This window comes from Boleophthalmus pectinirostris, unplaced genomic scaffold (assembly GCF_026225935.1).
Source record: "Boleophthalmus pectinirostris isolate CB_2022bp ecotype Guang Dong unplaced genomic scaffold, ASM2622593v1 HiC_scaffold_8, whole genome shotgun sequence".
NCBI lineage: Eukaryota > Metazoa > Chordata > Actinopteri > Gobiiformes > Gobiidae > Boleophthalmus > Boleophthalmus pectinirostris.
Window position 1 is genome coordinate 11,091,877 of NW_026571515.1, and position 18,296 is coordinate 11,110,172.

General features: G+C 37.6%; 1 protein-coding gene and 1 pseudogene across 1 annotated transcript; both read right to left on the reverse strand.

Moving 5' to 3' along the window:
- Positions 1-888: 888 nt before the first annotated feature.
- LOC110159159 (uncharacterized) lies at positions 889-12,804 on the reverse strand (annotated as a pseudogene).
- Positions 12,805-12,947: 143 nt separating this feature from the next.
- Positions 12,948-17,457, reverse strand: LOC110158805 (E3 ubiquitin-protein ligase TRIM21-like). Its single transcript, XM_020923321.2, has 2 exons — positions 17,321-17,457; positions 12,948-16,530 (listed from the first exon to the last, which is right to left on the reverse strand). Exon 2 carries the CDS (start codon positions 16,526-16,528, stop codon positions 14,909-14,911), a length of 1,620 nt encoding a protein of 539 aa, XP_020778980.2. The 5' UTR covers positions 16,529-16,530; positions 17,321-17,457; the 3' UTR covers positions 12,948-14,908.
- Positions 17,458-18,296: the final 839 nt, after the last annotated feature.

Consider the following 18,296-nt stretch of genomic DNA (forward strand, 5'->3'; position numbering starts at 1 on the left):
TCAACCTAATCTTGTACCATATGGTAGAAAACTATATGAAGCAAATATTCAAACCAGTTTGTTAAGGATATGTAAGTGAGAACCACTAGTTATCACTGTTTGTATTTATTGCCCAAAAAGTGCTGCATATTTCATTCCTTCCGTTACCAACATGAGTTTTTAAATTTTTTGTCAACAACTTGAAAGAATATCACAGGTTTAACTTTACCCTGTTGGAGTGTAACTCTTTCCTACATTCTTATACCTTACTTATTTCAATAGCCCCTCTAGTTTCTGAATAAGAGCTATTTGAATGTAAAAAATCTGCCCCTGTTTCCCTCCGTTACCGCTTCACCTGACCCAATTATATTTTTCTTTACATCCATTACATAGGATTATTATTATTATGCTGTGATTATGTTCAAATCAGGGTCATGCTGTGTTTTGCCCTTTTTTTCTGGTGCACTTTAACATTTAGGCTGGTGTGAGAAATAAAAAACAAACAAAAACACTCAGCTTTTGTGCACAGTTTTCATTCTGTAGTCTGATTACTTCTGTTGGAAACTCTTTGGGCAAAGGACATAGTAGCTCTGGCTTGTCATATATGGCTAAATTATGTTTTAAACTAGTTTTATTTATTGCACTTTTGATATTGAGTCAGAGAAATCTAAGTTCTAATGGAACAACCAGGACCAATTTGATGCACTCAGTTTACACTTAATAAAGAGTTTGGACTTTGGACAAGCTCTGAGATAAAACAAGAAACACTTGAGCTGCATTTGTGGACTCTCCTCCTGTGTGAAATAAAACTCACTGGCTGTGGTTTTGTCAGTGTTGCGCAGTGTTGGGCCTACGTTACTTCTCACCCAGAGAAGCTGCGGTAGAAATGTATGTTTTTCCAAGTAAAAATGAGTTAAATTCAGTTTATTTGACCTGCAAATCACCAAATGCCCCCAGAGCCAGAATTATGAACTATTTTCATCCACAGAGATCAAAAGCACAACTGAACCTTCACAACAGCTGGTTTGGTGTAACAACAAAAACAGACCTGGAGTTGAGTTTGCTTCACTCACATCATTGAGTAACTCTTTATTATTAGTCTGTCTGTATCTCCAAAGCTCAAAATGCTCTGTTCCACCTTGTGATGTCATGTAGTGGTAGTTTTCAAGTTAACACCTTCACTTTTTGTTCATGTGTGAATGAAACAAAACACAACTCCAGGTCTGTTTGTGATGAGAAACAACATTATAACATAGATCAGAAAATAGCGTAATATGAGCCCTTTAACATAAATAACAGTTAAAATAGAAAAAACTGTTGCCATGGTTACTCCATATCATTTATTTTCCCTGCACCATAACAGATTGTGACACAAAATAAGTCACTGACAAAATCATAAATCAAAAGTGTTTCCATGATATTCTTAGTTTCCTCTATTTATCATGTAATTACAACTTAAAAAGAGAGACAAAGGAAGTCCATGATAAAAATCCTCTTCTTTGTACACAAGAGTATAGTTCATAGACGCCCTCCTCCTTCCTGGTCTGAGCGCAGCATGAACTGACATAAATAAAAATGTAAGAATTAAAGAGTTAACATAAACCATCATAGTTCTGTGTTTCTCTAAAAAACTACACTATTTGAGACAGAAAATCAGCAATTTCACAGACTAAATGCAAAAATTTGACAGAGAATTAACTTGTTAAATAAATGACAGTCCCCTTTGATAATCGGCTCTGTCCACAGCATGGATCTATTATAATATTTTAACCTTTTAGTTATTTATTTTTTTTTGCTTAAAATAAAAATACAAATTTACAATAGAAATAATAGTTTGACTAAGTCCACAAAAAATAAAAAATAAAATAATGGCTGATCAGTGACTACTGCACTAATCGTGAGTTGCAGCTCCACCTGTGTTGTTTATATTATGAATTATATTAAAATGTTACACAAAACTGACTCTTGTGTTTTGTTTTTGGTTTTTTTTTTGTGAATGAAACAAGTCACAACTCTAGGAAGGTTTTTGAGAGGTAACAGCATTATAACGTAGATCAGAAAATAGTGTAATATGGGCCTTTAACGTCCCTGCAGATTACACTACAGACGTCTAAATAGAAAGTTTATACTGAGTTCATTTAACAATCCTCACCATCTTGATTTACGTGCAGCTATTTCATAAACAATGTAAACAAGAAAGAAGAAAACATAGAAACATAGAATTAGAAAATTATTCCAGAACCAGTGAAGAAATGATGGAGTAACCTGGTCCTTTAATATATTCAGGGAGTCAGCTGACCTCTGTCTTTGGGCACATTGAATCCAGTTTGTGCAGAAACATCAACTAAACTAAATATAAACTCAAACTTTCTTGATAATAAATGACAAAAAAAATTGAATTGTTTTGTTCCCACCAGGAGTGTGATTCATGGATATCTCTCTTCTATGAGATGATCTTTATTCTGCAGAACTGTTAATGGGGGAAAGGATCAGAGGAGCAGAGTTTGTACCATCATTATTGCCACATGGATTTAACAGTGGCAGAATGTTCTCAGTGAAACCACAGTCAGTGAAAGAGTAAATAAGAGATTCTTCATCCACGTCATAGAAGGAGACCAGACCTTCATCATAATCCACAAACACTCCCACCTTCTCTGGAGAGGAACTCACAGGGAAAACTACAGGGGGGTCGTCTGATGTTTTATACACTCTGCCCATATAGAGTGTCCAGTATCCTTTCTGTACAGTTTGATCGTCTTCATCTTTTCTGTCCACTGACTCTTTGGCCACTCCTAATTCCCACGCAGTCTTTCCTTTGACCTGGACCTCAATATAAAACTTTCCTGATGAGAACTTTTGTTTTCCTAAAACACAGAAAAAGTTTGAAAATCTCTCAGGATTATCTGGAAGAGTCTGTGTTTCAGCTGTGTAATAAACCTTTTTGAGATCTTTAGACAGAACTAAATCTTCATTTGCTGTGTCTGGGTCTAAAGACACCTCCACTGCAAACTCTTGTACTTTTTCTAATTCAGTCTTAAAGAACTTCTCCATCTCTGTATTAAGTGTCTTCTTCAGCTCAGACACAGCCTGGCCCGCTCTCCCCTTGTACGATGGGACCCTCACAGTCTCCTTGGTCCAGTCATTGAGCTGTGGAGCAGGTTTGACTGAAGTGAAGGTTTGTACAAAGTGCAGGTGGTCTCCAGAGCTCCAGAGCTGCTCCATCTCAGCTCCTCTCTGCTCCAGTGCAGAGATCTCTGTCTGGATCTGCTCTATCAGCTGAGCTGCCTCCTCCTCGTTCTTCTTGTGCTTCTCTACAATGTTCTGTTTGAACTTGTCCAGACTTTGTTGAACACACTCCATCAAAGCGTTGTAGACTCTGAGGCCTTCTTGTATTTCTGTGTCTGCGTTTCTCTGACTGAGCTCCACTGAGCGCCGGATCTCCTCGATTTTCTGACGTCTTTCTTTAATCTGATTCTTCAGCGTGGCCTGGTGCTCCTCACCCTCCTCCTTCAGGGGGACTGTCTGATGGTCTTTGTGGTCTTCAGCCTTACACTGCATGCACATGAAGTGTGAGTGTTCCCTACAGAAGAGCTCCAGAGGTCGGTCGTGCTCAGGGCAGATGCGCTCCTCCAGGTTGGGCAGAGGTTGGATCAGCTGGTGCCTCTTCAGACGGGGGTTTGTGAGGTGGGGCTGCAGGTGGATCTGACAGTACGAGGCCAGACACACCAGGCAGGACTTCAGGGCTCTGAGTCTGGGCTCTGGACACAGGTCACAGCTCACCTCTCCTGGAACAGAGGACTCGAGTTTGGAGCTCACAGTTTCTTCATTTTGAGACTTATTACTGAACTGAGAGACCATCTCTGCCATAAAAGTGTTGACTTTCATCTGAGGTCTTGAGCTGAAGTCCTGTTGACAGACTGGGCAGCTGTATCGGTGGCTGCTGTCCCAGTGTTTGTTGATACAGACTCTGCAGAAGCTGTGTCCACACGGTGTAGTGACTGGATCAGTGAAGACCTCCAGGACAGATGGAGCACAGGAACTGCTCCTCAGAGAGAGTACAGCTCACAGCGGCCATCACTACAACAGGAGAGAGAACATTTGGTTCAGTGTTGGTGTTAAATATGACCCTGACATTAAAGTGTATGACAGGTTTGGATGATTCTCTAATTTTGACTCCATTTACTGGGATAATACTTGGTGCAAATATAAATTATAGTTTTAAACCAACCAAGAAGCAATTTGTGGAGAAAAGTTTAAAATATGTTGAAAATTACAGGAAGTAGAGACTTACACTTGATCTCAAGCTACAGGGAGAATTCTGTCCAAAAGTTATGCACAAATTTTACGCAGGAAACACATTTTGTTATATATATTTTTAAGTGATTATTTAAAGAAGATTTAAAAAAATATAAGAAAACATTTCTTTTGTTTAAAAAAAGTAATGAGATGTGTCATGATTTCCAACCAGGAAGTTCAATTTTGATCCTAAAAATCTGTCATTTTTTTAATTTTTGTGAAATCTTAAATGTAATGATCTTAACTGTTTTTAGTGAAATGATTAGTTCATTCATAGTCATAGGCACATTCACAGTAACAGAGCCACAGAATGTACTGATGACACAGAAAAGTCTGAGCTTTTTAAGTTTATTTACATGTTTCTCTTCCTGCTCACTCATTCATGTATAAACATTTTTGTTGTGTATTTACAAATGAACTTTGTCCTTGACTTTCTTATGGCCTATTATGTATCATTTTACTCACCAGAAGCTTTAGTTCAGGTTGATATAAACAGAAACGTTGATGGTTTGATTCCTTTTTGTGCAAAACACTCCACACAGCTCTGTCTTCTCTCTGGTTTAAGTTTCATTTCTTGTGAACTGCTGCTGCTGCTGTTGCTCCTCCTCTAAATCACTTCCTGGTTCATGTGAGGACAGTCCTTTTCCAACATGTGACTATGATCCAACACCAGTCAGTTCTGTTCATGGTTCAGTCTGAAACACTGTTAAAGGTCCCGTTATGTTAAACTCACTTTGAGCTTCTAACCATGTTCTAATGTTGTTCCATCAAACATTGTTAAATTGTTAAATTATGTTCTCTTTGCAGACGACAGCGCCCTCTACTGCTCAGGTGAAGACCAAAGGCAGCTTGTTCAAATGGTGAAGAGGGAGCTGCAGAAAATTAAAGTCTGGTTTGATATAAATTGTTGCTAAAAATAGAAAAAACTACTAAATTTATGATATTTGCAACACGGCAAGTACAAAATCATGTTGAAACAATACACCAGTAGAAAGAGTCTTTGAAAACAAGTTTTTTGGAGTAACTATAGACCATAATTTAAACTGGAAATTGCACATGAGTAACATAAATTATCCAAAGTAATTCCAATTATATATGACTAAAACTGTCTTTTTATTATATACAACTCGCTGGTATTGCCCTACATAACCTACTGTATTGAGATTTGGGGCAATACATATAAAACTAAAACAAATCCAATCTTTACTTTGCAAAAAAAGACAATCACATTATCAACTTATAATGAACCAACCAATGCATTATTTATAAACCTTCAAACTCTGAAATTTTACGCTTTAGTCGACCTTTACACTTTGAAAATCACGTTCAAAGTAAACAACAATCTCTTGTCAAAATCATTACAGAACATGTTCAAAATCAGAAATAACTAATAGGAGCTCAGAGGTACGGCCACGTTTATGAAAAAGAAAATCAGAAGAAATATTATGAAATGTTGTGTATCTGTTAAAGGGATGGATCTCTGGAACAATTGTACTGAAAACTTAAAATTGTGCACCACTCTCTTCCATTTTATAAAGAAGTTTAAATGTTTAACTCTGGGCAGATACATGAATTATGAGACTTAGTTTGTGCTGTAGTACTTTTGCTGTACTCTTACTGATTTGTTTGATTCCTCTTGCTGTATTTATGAACATGAACTGGTTTTAAAGACGATGCTCTGACAAAGGAATAAAGGTAAAGGCAGAATAAACTCAAGCTTTAAAGTTAACAGCTCCTTTCACTTTTTGTTCATGTGTGAATGAAACAAAACACAACACCAGGTCTGTTTTTGATGAGGAAACAACATTATAATATAGATCAGAAAATAGCTTAATATGAGCCTTTTAACATAAATAACACTTAAAATAGACAAACTGTCGCCATGGTTACTCCATATCATTTATTAACCCTGCACATAACAGATTGTGACACAAAACAAGTCAGTGACAAAATCATAAATCAAACGTGTTTACATGATATTCTTAGTTTTCTTTTCCTCTATTTATCATGTAATTACAACTTAAAAAGAGAGACAAAGGAAGTCCATGATAAAAATCCTCTTCTTTGTACACCGCTTCTTTCTACAAAAACTACACTATTTCAGAGAAAAAAAACGGCAGTTTCACAGACTAAATAACAAAACTTTGACGGAGAATTAACTTTGTAACTTTAATGTTCTGTGCCCAGAGAATGAAGTAAGCCGACTGCCTGAACACACTACAGGATCAGGTTTTTCTATCAGTAGATTTGGGAGTTAAAGTCATTATAAATCTCCTCAAAAAACTTAACTGGAGTTGTGTTTTGTTTCATCCACACGTTTGAGTAACACTTTTCTTTTGGNCTTCTCTCTGGTTGAAGTTTCATTTCTTGTGAACTGCTGCTGCTGCTGTTGCTCCTCCTCTAAATCACTTCCTGGTTCATGTGAGGACAGTCCTTTTCCAACATGTGACTATGATCCAACACCAGTCAGTTCTGTTCATGGTTCAGTCTGAAACACTGTTAAAGGTCCCGTTATGTTAAACTCACTTTGAGCTTCTAACCATGTTCTAATGTTGTTCCATCAAACATTGTTAAATTGTTAAATTATGTTCTCTTTGCAGACGACAGCGCCCTCTACTGCTCAGGTGAAGACCAAAGGCAGCTTGTTCAAATGGTGAAGAGGGAGCTGCAGAAAATTAAAGTCTGGTTTGATATAAATTGTCGCTAAAAATAGAAAAAACAACTAAATTTATGATATTTGCAACACGGCAAGTACAAAATCATGTTGAAACAATACACCAGTAGAAAGAGTCTTTGAAAACAAGTTTTTTGGAGTAACTATAGACCATAATTTAAACTGGAAATTGCACATGAGTAACATAAATTATCCAAAGTAATTCCAATTATATATGAATAAAACTGTCTTTTTATTATATACAACTCGCTGGTAATGCCCTACATAACCTACTGTATGGAGATTTGGGGCAATACATATAAGACTAAAACAAATCCAATCTTTACTTTGCAAAAAAAGACAATCACATTATCAACTTATAATGAACCAACCAATGCATTATTTATAAACCTTCAAACTCTGAAATTTTATGATTTACTCGACCTTTACACTTTGAAAATCACGTTCAAAGTAAACAACAATTTCTTGTCAAAATCATTACAGAACATGTTCAAAATCAGAAATAACTAATATGAGCTCAGAGGTACGGCCACGTTTATGAAAAAGAAAATCAGAAGAAATATTATGAAATGTTGTGTATCTGTTAAAGGGATGGATCTCTGGAACAATTGTACTGAAAACTTAAAATTGTGCACCACTCTCTTCCATTTTATAAAGAAGTTTAAATGTTTAACTCTGGGCAGATACATGAATTATGAGACTTAGTTTGTGCTGTAGTACTTTGCTGTACTCTTACTGATTTGTTTGTTTCCTCTTGCTGTATTTATGAACATGAACTGGTTTAAAGACGATGCTCTGACAAAGGAATAAAGGGTAAAGGCAGAATAAACTCAAGCTTTAAAGTTAACAGCTCCTTTCACTTTTTGTTCATGTGTGAATGAAACAAAACACAACACCAGGTCTGTTTTTGATGAGGAAACAACATTATAATATAGATCAGAAAATAGCTTAATATGAGCACTTGAACATAAATAACACTTAAAATAGACAAACTGTCGCCATGGTTACTCCATATCATTTATTATCCCTGCACCATAACAGATTGTGACACAAAACAAGTCAGTGACAAAATCATAAATCAAAAGCGTTTACATAATATTCTTAGTTTTCTTTTCCTCTATTTATCATGTAATTACAACTTAAAAAGAGAGACAAAGGAAGTCCATGATAAAAATCCTCTTCTTTGTACACAAGAGTATAGTTCATAGACGCCCTCCTCCTTCACTAATACAATTTATCAGTACATAAAACAACAACACTGGGTGGGTTTTTGAAGAAGTAACAGCATTATAACATAGATCAGGAAATAGTGTAATATGGGTCCTTTAACGTCCCTGCACATTACACTACAGACGTCTAAATAAAAAGTTTATACTGAGTTCATTTAACAATCCTCATCATCTTTTCATAAACAATGTAAACAAGAAAGAAGAAAACATAGAAACATAGAATTAGAAAATTATTCCAGAACCAGTGAAGAAATGATGGAGTAACCTGGTCCTTTAATATATTCAGGGAGTCAGCTGACCTCTGTCTTTGGGCACATTGAATCCAGTTTGTGCAGAAACATCAACTAAACTAAATATAAACTAAAACTTTCTTGATAATAAATAAATGACAAAAATCCAACTACCTGGTAATTTTTTTAAATTGTTTTATTCCCACCAGGAGTGAGATTCATGGATATCTCTCTTCTATGAGATGATCTTTATTCTGCAGAACTGTTAAATAGGGAAAGTATCAGAGGAGCAGAGTTTTTACCACCTTCATTGCCACATGGATTTAACAGTGGCAGAATGTTCTCAGTGAAACCACAGTCAGTGAAAGAGTAAATAAGAGATTCTTCATCCACGTCATAGAAGGAGACCAGACCTTCATCATAATCCACAAACACTCCCACCTTCTCTGGAGAGGAACTCACAGGGAAAACTACAGGGGGTCGTCTGATGTTTTATACTCATCTCTGCCCATACATAGTGTCCAGTATCCTTTCTGTACAGTTTGATTGCGTCTTCACAGTCTTGCTTTCTATCTTCTTTCTTCATCGTCCACTGACTCTTTGGCCACTCCTAATTCCCAGCCAGTCTTTCCTTTGACCTGGACCTCAAAATAAAACTTTCCTGATGAGAACTTTTGTTTTCCTAAAACACACAAAAAAATTGAAAATCTCTCAGGATTATCTGGAAGAGTTTGTCTTTGGTCACTGTGTAATGAAACCTGTTTTGAGATCTTTTAGACAGAACTAAATCTTGGATGTTGCTGTGTCTGGGTCTAGAGAAACACCTCCACTGCAAACTCTTGTACTTTTTCTAATTCAGCCTTAAAGAACTTCTCCATCTCTGTATTAAGTGTCTTCTTCAGTTCAGACACAGCCTGGCCCGCTCTCCCCTTGTACGATGGGGCCCTCACAGTCTCCTCGGTCCAGTCATTGAGCTGTGGAGCAGGTTTGACTGAAGTGAAGGTTTGTACAAAGAGCAGGTGGTCTCCAGAGCTCCAGAGCTGCTCCATCTCAGCTCCTCTCTGCTCCAGCGCAGAGATCTCTGTCTGGATCTGCTCTATCAGCTGAGCTGCCTCCTCCTCGTTCTTCTTGTGCTTCTCTACAATGTTCTGTTTGAACTTGTCCAGACTTTGTTGAACACACTCCATCAAAGCGTTGTAAACTCTGAGGCCTTCTTGTATTTCTGTGTCTGCGTTTCTCTGACTGAGCTCCACTGAGCGCTGGATCTCCTCGATTTTCTGACGTCTTTCTTTAATCTGATTCTTCAGCGTGGCCTGGTGCTCCTCACCCTCCTCCTTCAGGGGGACTGTCTGATGGTCTTTGTGGTCTTCAGCCTTACACTGCATGCACATGAAGTGTGAGTGTTCCCTACAGAAGAGCTCCAGAGGTCGGTCGTGCTCAGGGCAGATGCGCTCCTCCAGGTTGGGCAGAGGTTGGATCAGCTGGTGCCTCTTCAGACGGTGGTTTGTGAGGTGGGGCTGCAGGTGGATCTGACAGTACGAGGCCAGACACACCAGGCAGGACTTCAGGGCTCTGAGTCTGGGCTCTGGACACACGTCACAGCTCACCTCTCCTGCAGCAGAGGAGTGGGGTTTGGAGCTCACAGTTTCTTCACCTTCAAGCTTTTCACTGAACTGAGAGACCATCTCTGCCAGAACAATGTTGACTTTTATCTGAGGTTTAGAGCTCAGGTCCTGTTTACAGACTGGGCAGTTGTATTGGTCGCTGCTGTCCCAGTGTTTGTTGATACAGACTCTGCAGAAGCTGTGTCCACACGGTGTAGTGACTGGATCAGTGAAGACCTCCAGACAGATGGAGCACAGGAACTGCTCCTCAGAGAGAGTACAGCTCACAGCGGCCATCACTACAACAGGAGAGAGAACATTTGGTTCAGTGTTGGTGTTAAATATGACCCTGACATTAAAGTGTATGACAGGTTTGGATGATTCTCTAATTTTGACTCCATTTACTGGGATAATACTTGGTGCAAATATAAATTATAGTTTTAAACCAACCAAGAAGCAATTTGTGGAGAAAAGTTTAAAACATGTTGAAAATTACAGGAAGTAGAGACTTACACTTGATCTCAAGCTACAGGGAGAATTCTGTCCAAAAGTTATGCACAAATTTTACGCAGGAAACACATTTTGTTATATATATTTTTAAGTGATTATTTAAAGAAGATTTTAAAAAAATATAAGAAAACATTTCTTTTGTTTAAAAAAAAGTAATGAGATGTGTCATGATTTCCAACCAGGAAGTTCAATTTTGATCCTAAAAATCTGTCATTTTTTTAATTTTGTGAAATCTTAAATGTAATGATCTTAACTGTTTTTAGTGAAATGATTAGTTCATTCATAGTCATAGGCACATTCACAGTAACAGAGCCACAGAATGTACTGATGACACAGAAAAGTCTGAGTTTTAAGTTTATTTACATGTTTCTCTTCCTGCTCGCTCTCATGTAAAACAATTTGTTGTTTGTATTTACAAATGAACTTTGTCCTTGACTTTCTTATGGCCTATTATGTATCATTTTACTGGGATAATACTTGGTGCAAATATAAATTATAGTTTTAAACCAACCAAGAAGCAATTTGTGGAGAAATGTTTAAAATATGTTGAAAATTACAGGAAGTAGAGACTTACACTTGATCTCATCTGTCCAAAAGTTATGCACAAATTTTACGTAGGAAACACACACTACATATATATATATATATATATATATATATATATATATATATATATATTTTTTTTTTTTTTTTTTTTTTTTTTTTTTGATTATTTAAACAAGAAAAAAATGTATAGGAAAACTTTTTTTTTTTTTTTTAAGTAATGAGATGTGTCATGATTTCCAACCAGGAAGTTTAATTTTGATCCTAAAAATCTGTCATTTTTGTTATTTTGTGAAATCTTAAATGTAATGATCTTAACTGTTTTTAATAAAATGATTAGTTCATTTCTTCGTCATAGGCACATTCACAGTAACAGAGCCACAGAATGTACTGATGACACAGAAAAGTCTGAGTTTTAAGTTTATTTACATGTTTCTCTTCCTGCTCGCTCTCATGTAAAACAGTCTGTATTTACAAATGAACTTCGTCCTTGGAAATCACAGTCAGATAACGACACAGATTACCTATGACACACCCAGACTGATCACTGTAGCTTTAATCAACCAACATACTCATCCTTGACTTTCTTATGGCCTATTATGTATCATTTTACTCACCAGAAGCTTTAGTTCAGGTTGATATAAACAGAAACGTTGATGGTTTGACTCCTCTTTGTGCAAAACACTCCACACAGCTCTGTCTTCTCTCTGGTTTAACTTTCATTTCGTGTGAACTGCTGCTGCTGTTGCTCCTCCTCTAAATCACTTCCTGGTTCATGTGAGCAGTGGTGGAGTTGGCAATTTTGGGGCCCTAGGTGAACTAGAGTTTGGGGACCTCACTATGATTTTTTTTTTTTTAATATATATTTATTTTCTGGTTTTCCCCATTGCTCTTGAGACATGCACATCTCTATTTATTTGAATTATGGTGAACTGGAAATGTGTCTTTATAGTTCGGTAACCCACTACATAACCAGAACTGACAGTAGTTTTATTTTTTTGCAAGTACAATTACATTTCTGTTTACATCCATTACATATGATTATTAGTATTATGCTGTGATTATGTTCAAATCAGGGTGAAGCTGTGTTTTTTCCTTTTTTTTTTTTTTTTTTGGTGCATTTTAACATTGAGGCTGGAGTGAGAAAAAAAAAAAAACAAACAAAAAAACAAAAACATGCAGCTTTTGTGCACAGTTTTCATTCTGTAGTCTGATTAATTTTCCTGGGAACTATTTGGGCAAAGGACATAGTAGCTCTGGCTTGTCATATATGGCTAGATCACGTTTTAAACTAGTTTTATTTATTGCACTTTTGATATTGAGTCAGAGAAATCTAAGTTCTGATGGCACAACCAGGACCAATTTGATGCACTCAGTTTACACTTAATAAAGAGTTTGGACTTTGGACTACGTTACTTCTCACCCAGAGAAACTGTGGTAGAAATTTGTGTTTTTCCAAGTAAAAATGAGTTAAATTAATCTTATTTGACCTGCAAATCACCAAATGCCCCCAGAGCCAGAATTATGAACTATTTTCATCCACAGAGATCAAAAGCACAACTGAACCTTCACAACAGCTGGTTTGGTGTAACAACAAAAACAGACCTGGAGTTATGTTTGCTTTACTCACATGTTTGAGTAACTCTTTATTATTCATCTGTTTATATCTCCAAAGCTCAAAATGCTCTGTTCCACCTTGTGATGTCATGCAGTGGTAGTTTTCGATTGACAGCTCCTTTCACTTTTTGTTCATGTGTGAATGAAACAAAACACAACTCCAGGTCTGTTTTTGATGAAGAAACAACATTATAACATAGATCAGAAAATAGCATAATATGAGCCCTTTAACATAAATAACAGTTAAAATAGAAAAAACTGTTGCCATGGTTACTCCATATCATTTATTTTCCCTGCACCATAACAGATTGTGACACAAAATAAGTCAGTGACAAAATCATAAATCAAAAGTGTTTACATAAGATTCTTAGTTTTCTTTTCCTGTATTTATCATGTAATTACAACTTAAAAAGAGAGACAAAGGAAGTCCACGATAAAAATCCTCTTCTTTGTTTACTGTCTGATCTATAAATATCAGTTATCAAAGAAGAAAAAATTATTTCTGATTTTCTTCATTAATACAGTTTATCTGTAAATACATAAATCTCCAACCACAATATTTTGACCTTTTTTTGTTGCTTAAAATCAAAATATAAGTTCACAATAGAAATAATAGTTTGACTAAGTACATTGATGGAAAAAATAATGGCTGATCAGTGACTTCTGCACTAATCGTGAGTTTCGTATATAACAGTGTTTCCCAAACTTTTTTTCTGGGGACCCATATTTTAAAAGTCACAGTCCTTCGCGACCCAAGTCAAGAGACATTATTCATAAATCACAAAACAAAGGTGGATTTGACCATTACTGAACATTAATGAGGATATTTTATTGTTGACTGACTGATCGTGTCTCTCTGAACAATTACTATTATTCAAGTTTGAAAGAATGAAAAACTGTGATTGAAGCAGCAATAAAAAGATCCATAAGTCACCTATTTAGACATTAAATGTAGCCCATTTATTTTTCTTTTCAACATCCAAATGAACCAGCGATACTGAAACAAAATAGTCAATAAAATAATTATGAAAAAGATTAAAAATTATACAAAACATGTCGTAACATTTTATCATTTATAATGAGACAGGTGGGCCTGTCTGTGTTTTTGTAGCACGTTCCAGTCCTGGTGCAGGAGGAGAACGCAGGCGCAGATCAAGTAGAAATGCAGATCATGACTAGTCAGGCTGGTGCCACCTAATGCCTCCACTCAATTTAATTTCTCTCCAGCGACTAGGTCAGCAATCAGAATACACTAGACGATTTGCAAGAACCCCAAAAGTGCAAGTTCGGGCACCAGCCAATCATTAAAGAGCCATATATTCTGTGTTGGCAACAATTCCCGAGATCAAAGATTTAAAGTCGGAATAAAGAGAATGTTTGGTGAATTTTATCAAGGGGAAACACATTATTGCCCTTCTTCCTACAGGATTTGGGAAAAGCTTAATATACCAGTTAGCCCCGTTAATGGCGCATTACATACATCACAACCAAATAGCAGCGATTGTTTAAATAAAAAAGTACCCGCCTACTGTCGAGCAAATGAATCCTAATGCTGCGAGGTCAGACGGTTTCCATGAAGTGAAACTGGCTGATGAATCAGGCTAGATCGTGACAAGATGACCCAAAAAAAGATCTCGTGTGACCCACCTGAGGGTCACGACCCAGGCTTTGGGAAACAATGGTATATATTATGCATTATATTAAAGTGTTACACAAAACTGACTCTTGTGAGCTTTTTTTTGTGAATGAAACAAAACTCAAATCTGGGTGGGTTTTTGAAGACGTAACAGCATTATAACATAGATCAGAAAATAGTGTAATATGGGCCCTTTAACGTCCCTGCAGATTACACTACAGACGTCTAAATAGAAAGTTTATACTGAGTTCATTTAACAATCCTCACCATCTTGATTTATGTGCAGCCTATTTTCATAAACAATGTAAACAAGCAAAGAAGAAAACATAGAAACATAGAAATAGAAAGTTATTCCAGAACCAGTGAAGAAAGTAACCTGGTCCTTTAATATATTCAGGGAGTCAGCTGACCTCTGTCTTTGGGCACATTGAATCCAGTTTGTGCAGAAACATCAACTAAACTAAATATAAACTCAAACTTTCTTGATAATAAATAAATGACAAAAATCCAACTACCTGCTAACATGTTCTAATTGTTTTGTTCCCACCAGGAGTGTGATTGATGGATATCTCTCTTCTATGAGATGATCTTTATTCTGCAGAACTGTTAATGGGGGAAAGTATCAGAGGAGCAGAGTTTGTACCTTTAGCATTGCCATATGGAATTAAAAGTGGCCGAATGTTCTCAGTGAAACCACAGTCAGTGAAAGAGTAAATAAGAGATTCTTCATCCACATCATAGAAAGAGACAAGACCTTCATCATAATCCACAAACACTCCCACCTTCTCTGGAGAGGATGTCACAGGGAAAAGTACAGGGGGATCGTCTGACGTTATATACTTAGCTCTGCCAATATAGAGTGTCCAGTATCCTCTCTGTACAGTTTGATCATCTTCAGCTTTTCTGTCCACTGACTCTTTGGCCACTCCTAATTCCCATTGAGTCTTTCCTTTGACCTGGACCTCAAAATAAAACTTTTCTGATGAGAACTTTTGTTTTCCTAAAACACAAAAAAACCTTGAAAATCTCTCAGGATTATCTGGAAGAGTTTGTCTTTGGTTTCTGTAATGAACCTGTTTGAGATCTTTAGACAGAACTAATTTTGGATGTGCTGTGTCTGGGTCTAGAGACACCTCCACTGCAAACTCTTGTACTTTTTCTAATTCAGTCTTAAAGAACTTCTCCATCTCTGTATTAAGTGTCTTCTTCAGATCAGACAGAGCCTGGCCCGCTCTCCCCTTGTACGATGGGGCCCTCACAGTCTCCTCGGTCCAGTCATTGAGCTGTGGAGCAGGTTTGACTGAAGTGAAGGTTTGTACAAAGTGCAGGTGGTCTCCAGAGCTCCAGAGCTGCTCCATCTCAGCTCCTCTCTGCTCCAGCGCAGAGATCTCTGTCTGGATCTGCTCTATCAGCTGAGCTGCCTCCTCCTCGTTCTTCTTGTGCTTCTCTACAATGTTCTGTTTGAACTTGTCCAGACTTTGTTGAACACACTCCATCAAAGCGTTGTAGACTCTGAGACCTTCTTGTATTTCTGTGTCTGCTTTTCTCTGACTGAGCTCCACTGAGCGCCGGATCTCCTCGATTTTCTGACGTCTTTCTTTAATCTGATTCTTCAGCGTGGCCTGGTGCTCCTCACCCTCCTCCTTCAGGGGGACTGTATCATGAGTTTGGTGCTCTGTATAACCGCACTGCATGCACATGAAGTGTGAGTGTTCCCTACAGAAGAGCTCCAGAGGTCGGTCGTGCTCAGGGCAGATGCGCTCCTCCAGGTTGGGCAGAGGTTGGATCAGCTGGTGCCTCTTCAGACGGGGGTTTGTGAGGTGGGGCTGCAGGTGGATCTGACAGTACGAGGCCAGACACACCAGGCAGGACTTCAGGGCTCTGAGTCTGGGCTCTGGACACACATCACAGCTCACTTCTCCTGGAGCAGTGGACTGGGGTTTGGAGCTCACAGTTTCTTCATCTTCAGGTTTATTTCTGAACTGAGAGACCATTTCTGCCAGAACAGTGTTGATTTTCATCTGAGGTCTTGAGCTGAAGTCCTGTTGACAGACTGGGCAGTTGTATTGGTCGCTGCTGTCCCAGTGTTTGTTGATACAGACTCTGCAGAAGCTGTGTCCACACGGTGTAGTGACTGGATCAGTGAAGACCTCCAGACAGATGGAGCACAGGAACTGCTCCTCAGAGAGAGTACAGCTCACAGCGGCCATCACTACAACAGGAGAGAGAACATTTGGTTCAGTGTTCGTCTGACTCTGACATTCACAGTGACAGAGCCACAGAATGCACTGATGACACAGAAAAGTCCAATTCTGAGTTTTGTGTTTATGCTCATGTAAAACCATAAGCTGTCTATATAAATGGATATAATTAATGTACAAGCCGCTGCATTCCAAATAAGAAGTTCACATGTGGCTGTTCTGGCTCCCATTGACTTATACTCTCAACTCGTCATTTTGGTCTAAAAATGTTCATATTAACCAGTTCCACATGATCCTGGTGTTTTTTTGTTTTTTTGCTATTTTCTCTTTTTAAAAAAATATTGTATTTCTAATACAGAGCCTGGCTCCAAATTTGCCCCTGTAACCACTAGCACTGTGAGCTTCATTTAAGTGGCGCCAAACACTGTGGGTGACACCACACTCCCTTAGTCCACTTTATACAGTCTATGTGTAAAACAGTCTGTTGTTTGTATTTGCAAGTGAACTTCATCTTTGGAAATCACAGTCAGATAAAGGCACAGATGACTCATGACACACCCAGACTGATCATGTCACTGTACAGAACTTTGAAGCAGATTATTGGCTTTAATAGATACTTTTACACAAGTTTTCATAATATTGATGTATCCAAAATATCCAAAATACTACTCAAATAATGTCACCATTAGTTGTTCATATACTGCATGCAGAGTTAGTACACGACATCGTCACTGTAGCTTTAATCAACCAACATACTCATCCTTGACTTTCTTATGGCCTATTATGTATCATTTTACTCACCAGAAGCTTTAGTTCAGGTTGATATAAACAGAAACGTTGATGGTTTGATTCCTCTTTGTGCAAAACACTCCACACAGCTCTGTCTTCTCTCTGGTTTAAAGTTCATTTCATGTGAACTTCTGCTGCTGCTGTTGCTCCTCCTCTAAATCATTTCCTGGTTCATGTGAGCAGTGGTGGAGTTGGCAATTTGGGGGCCCTAGGTGAACTAGAGTTGGGGGCCTCACCATGATTTTTATTTTTTTTTTTTTTGTAATATATATTTATTTTCGTTTTTTTCCACATTGTTTTGAACATGCACATCTCTATTTATTTCATTAATTGAACTTTTTGTGCACAGCTTTCATTCTGTAGGTCTGATTACTTCTGTTGGAAACTCTTTGGGCAAAGACATAGTAGCTCTGGCTTGTCATATATGGCTAAATTATGTTTTAAACTAGTTTTATTTATTGCACTTTTGATATTGACTCAGAGAAATCTAAGTTCTAATGGCACAACCAGGACCAATTTGATGCAGACAGTTTACACTTAATAAAGAGTTTGGACTTTGGACAAGCTCTGAGATAAAACAAGACACATTTGAGCTACATTTGTGGACTCTCCTCCTGTGTGAAATAAAACAGGGATGTGATTGGCCAAGGACAAAAAAGCAGGAAAATATATAGAGCCATAGTGTGGCAGCGCGACAATGAAGCGTGCGGCAACAGTGCAGCCATTACACACAATCACCTCATAATATACAAACATTTAGTGGCAACTCAGAAATTTCATCATTGGAAAACAATTAACTTAAGGAGAAAAAAAAAACATACATGCCAAACAATAGGTGCTGACAATTACGGAAAAAATCAAACAACCAAAGAACAGTGTGCAAAGAACAGAGAAAAAGAAAGAGAGAAAGATAAAGACAGACACAGAGAGAAAGAGACAGAGAAAGAGAGAAAAAGACAGACAGACATAGAGAGGGAGAGAAAGAGAG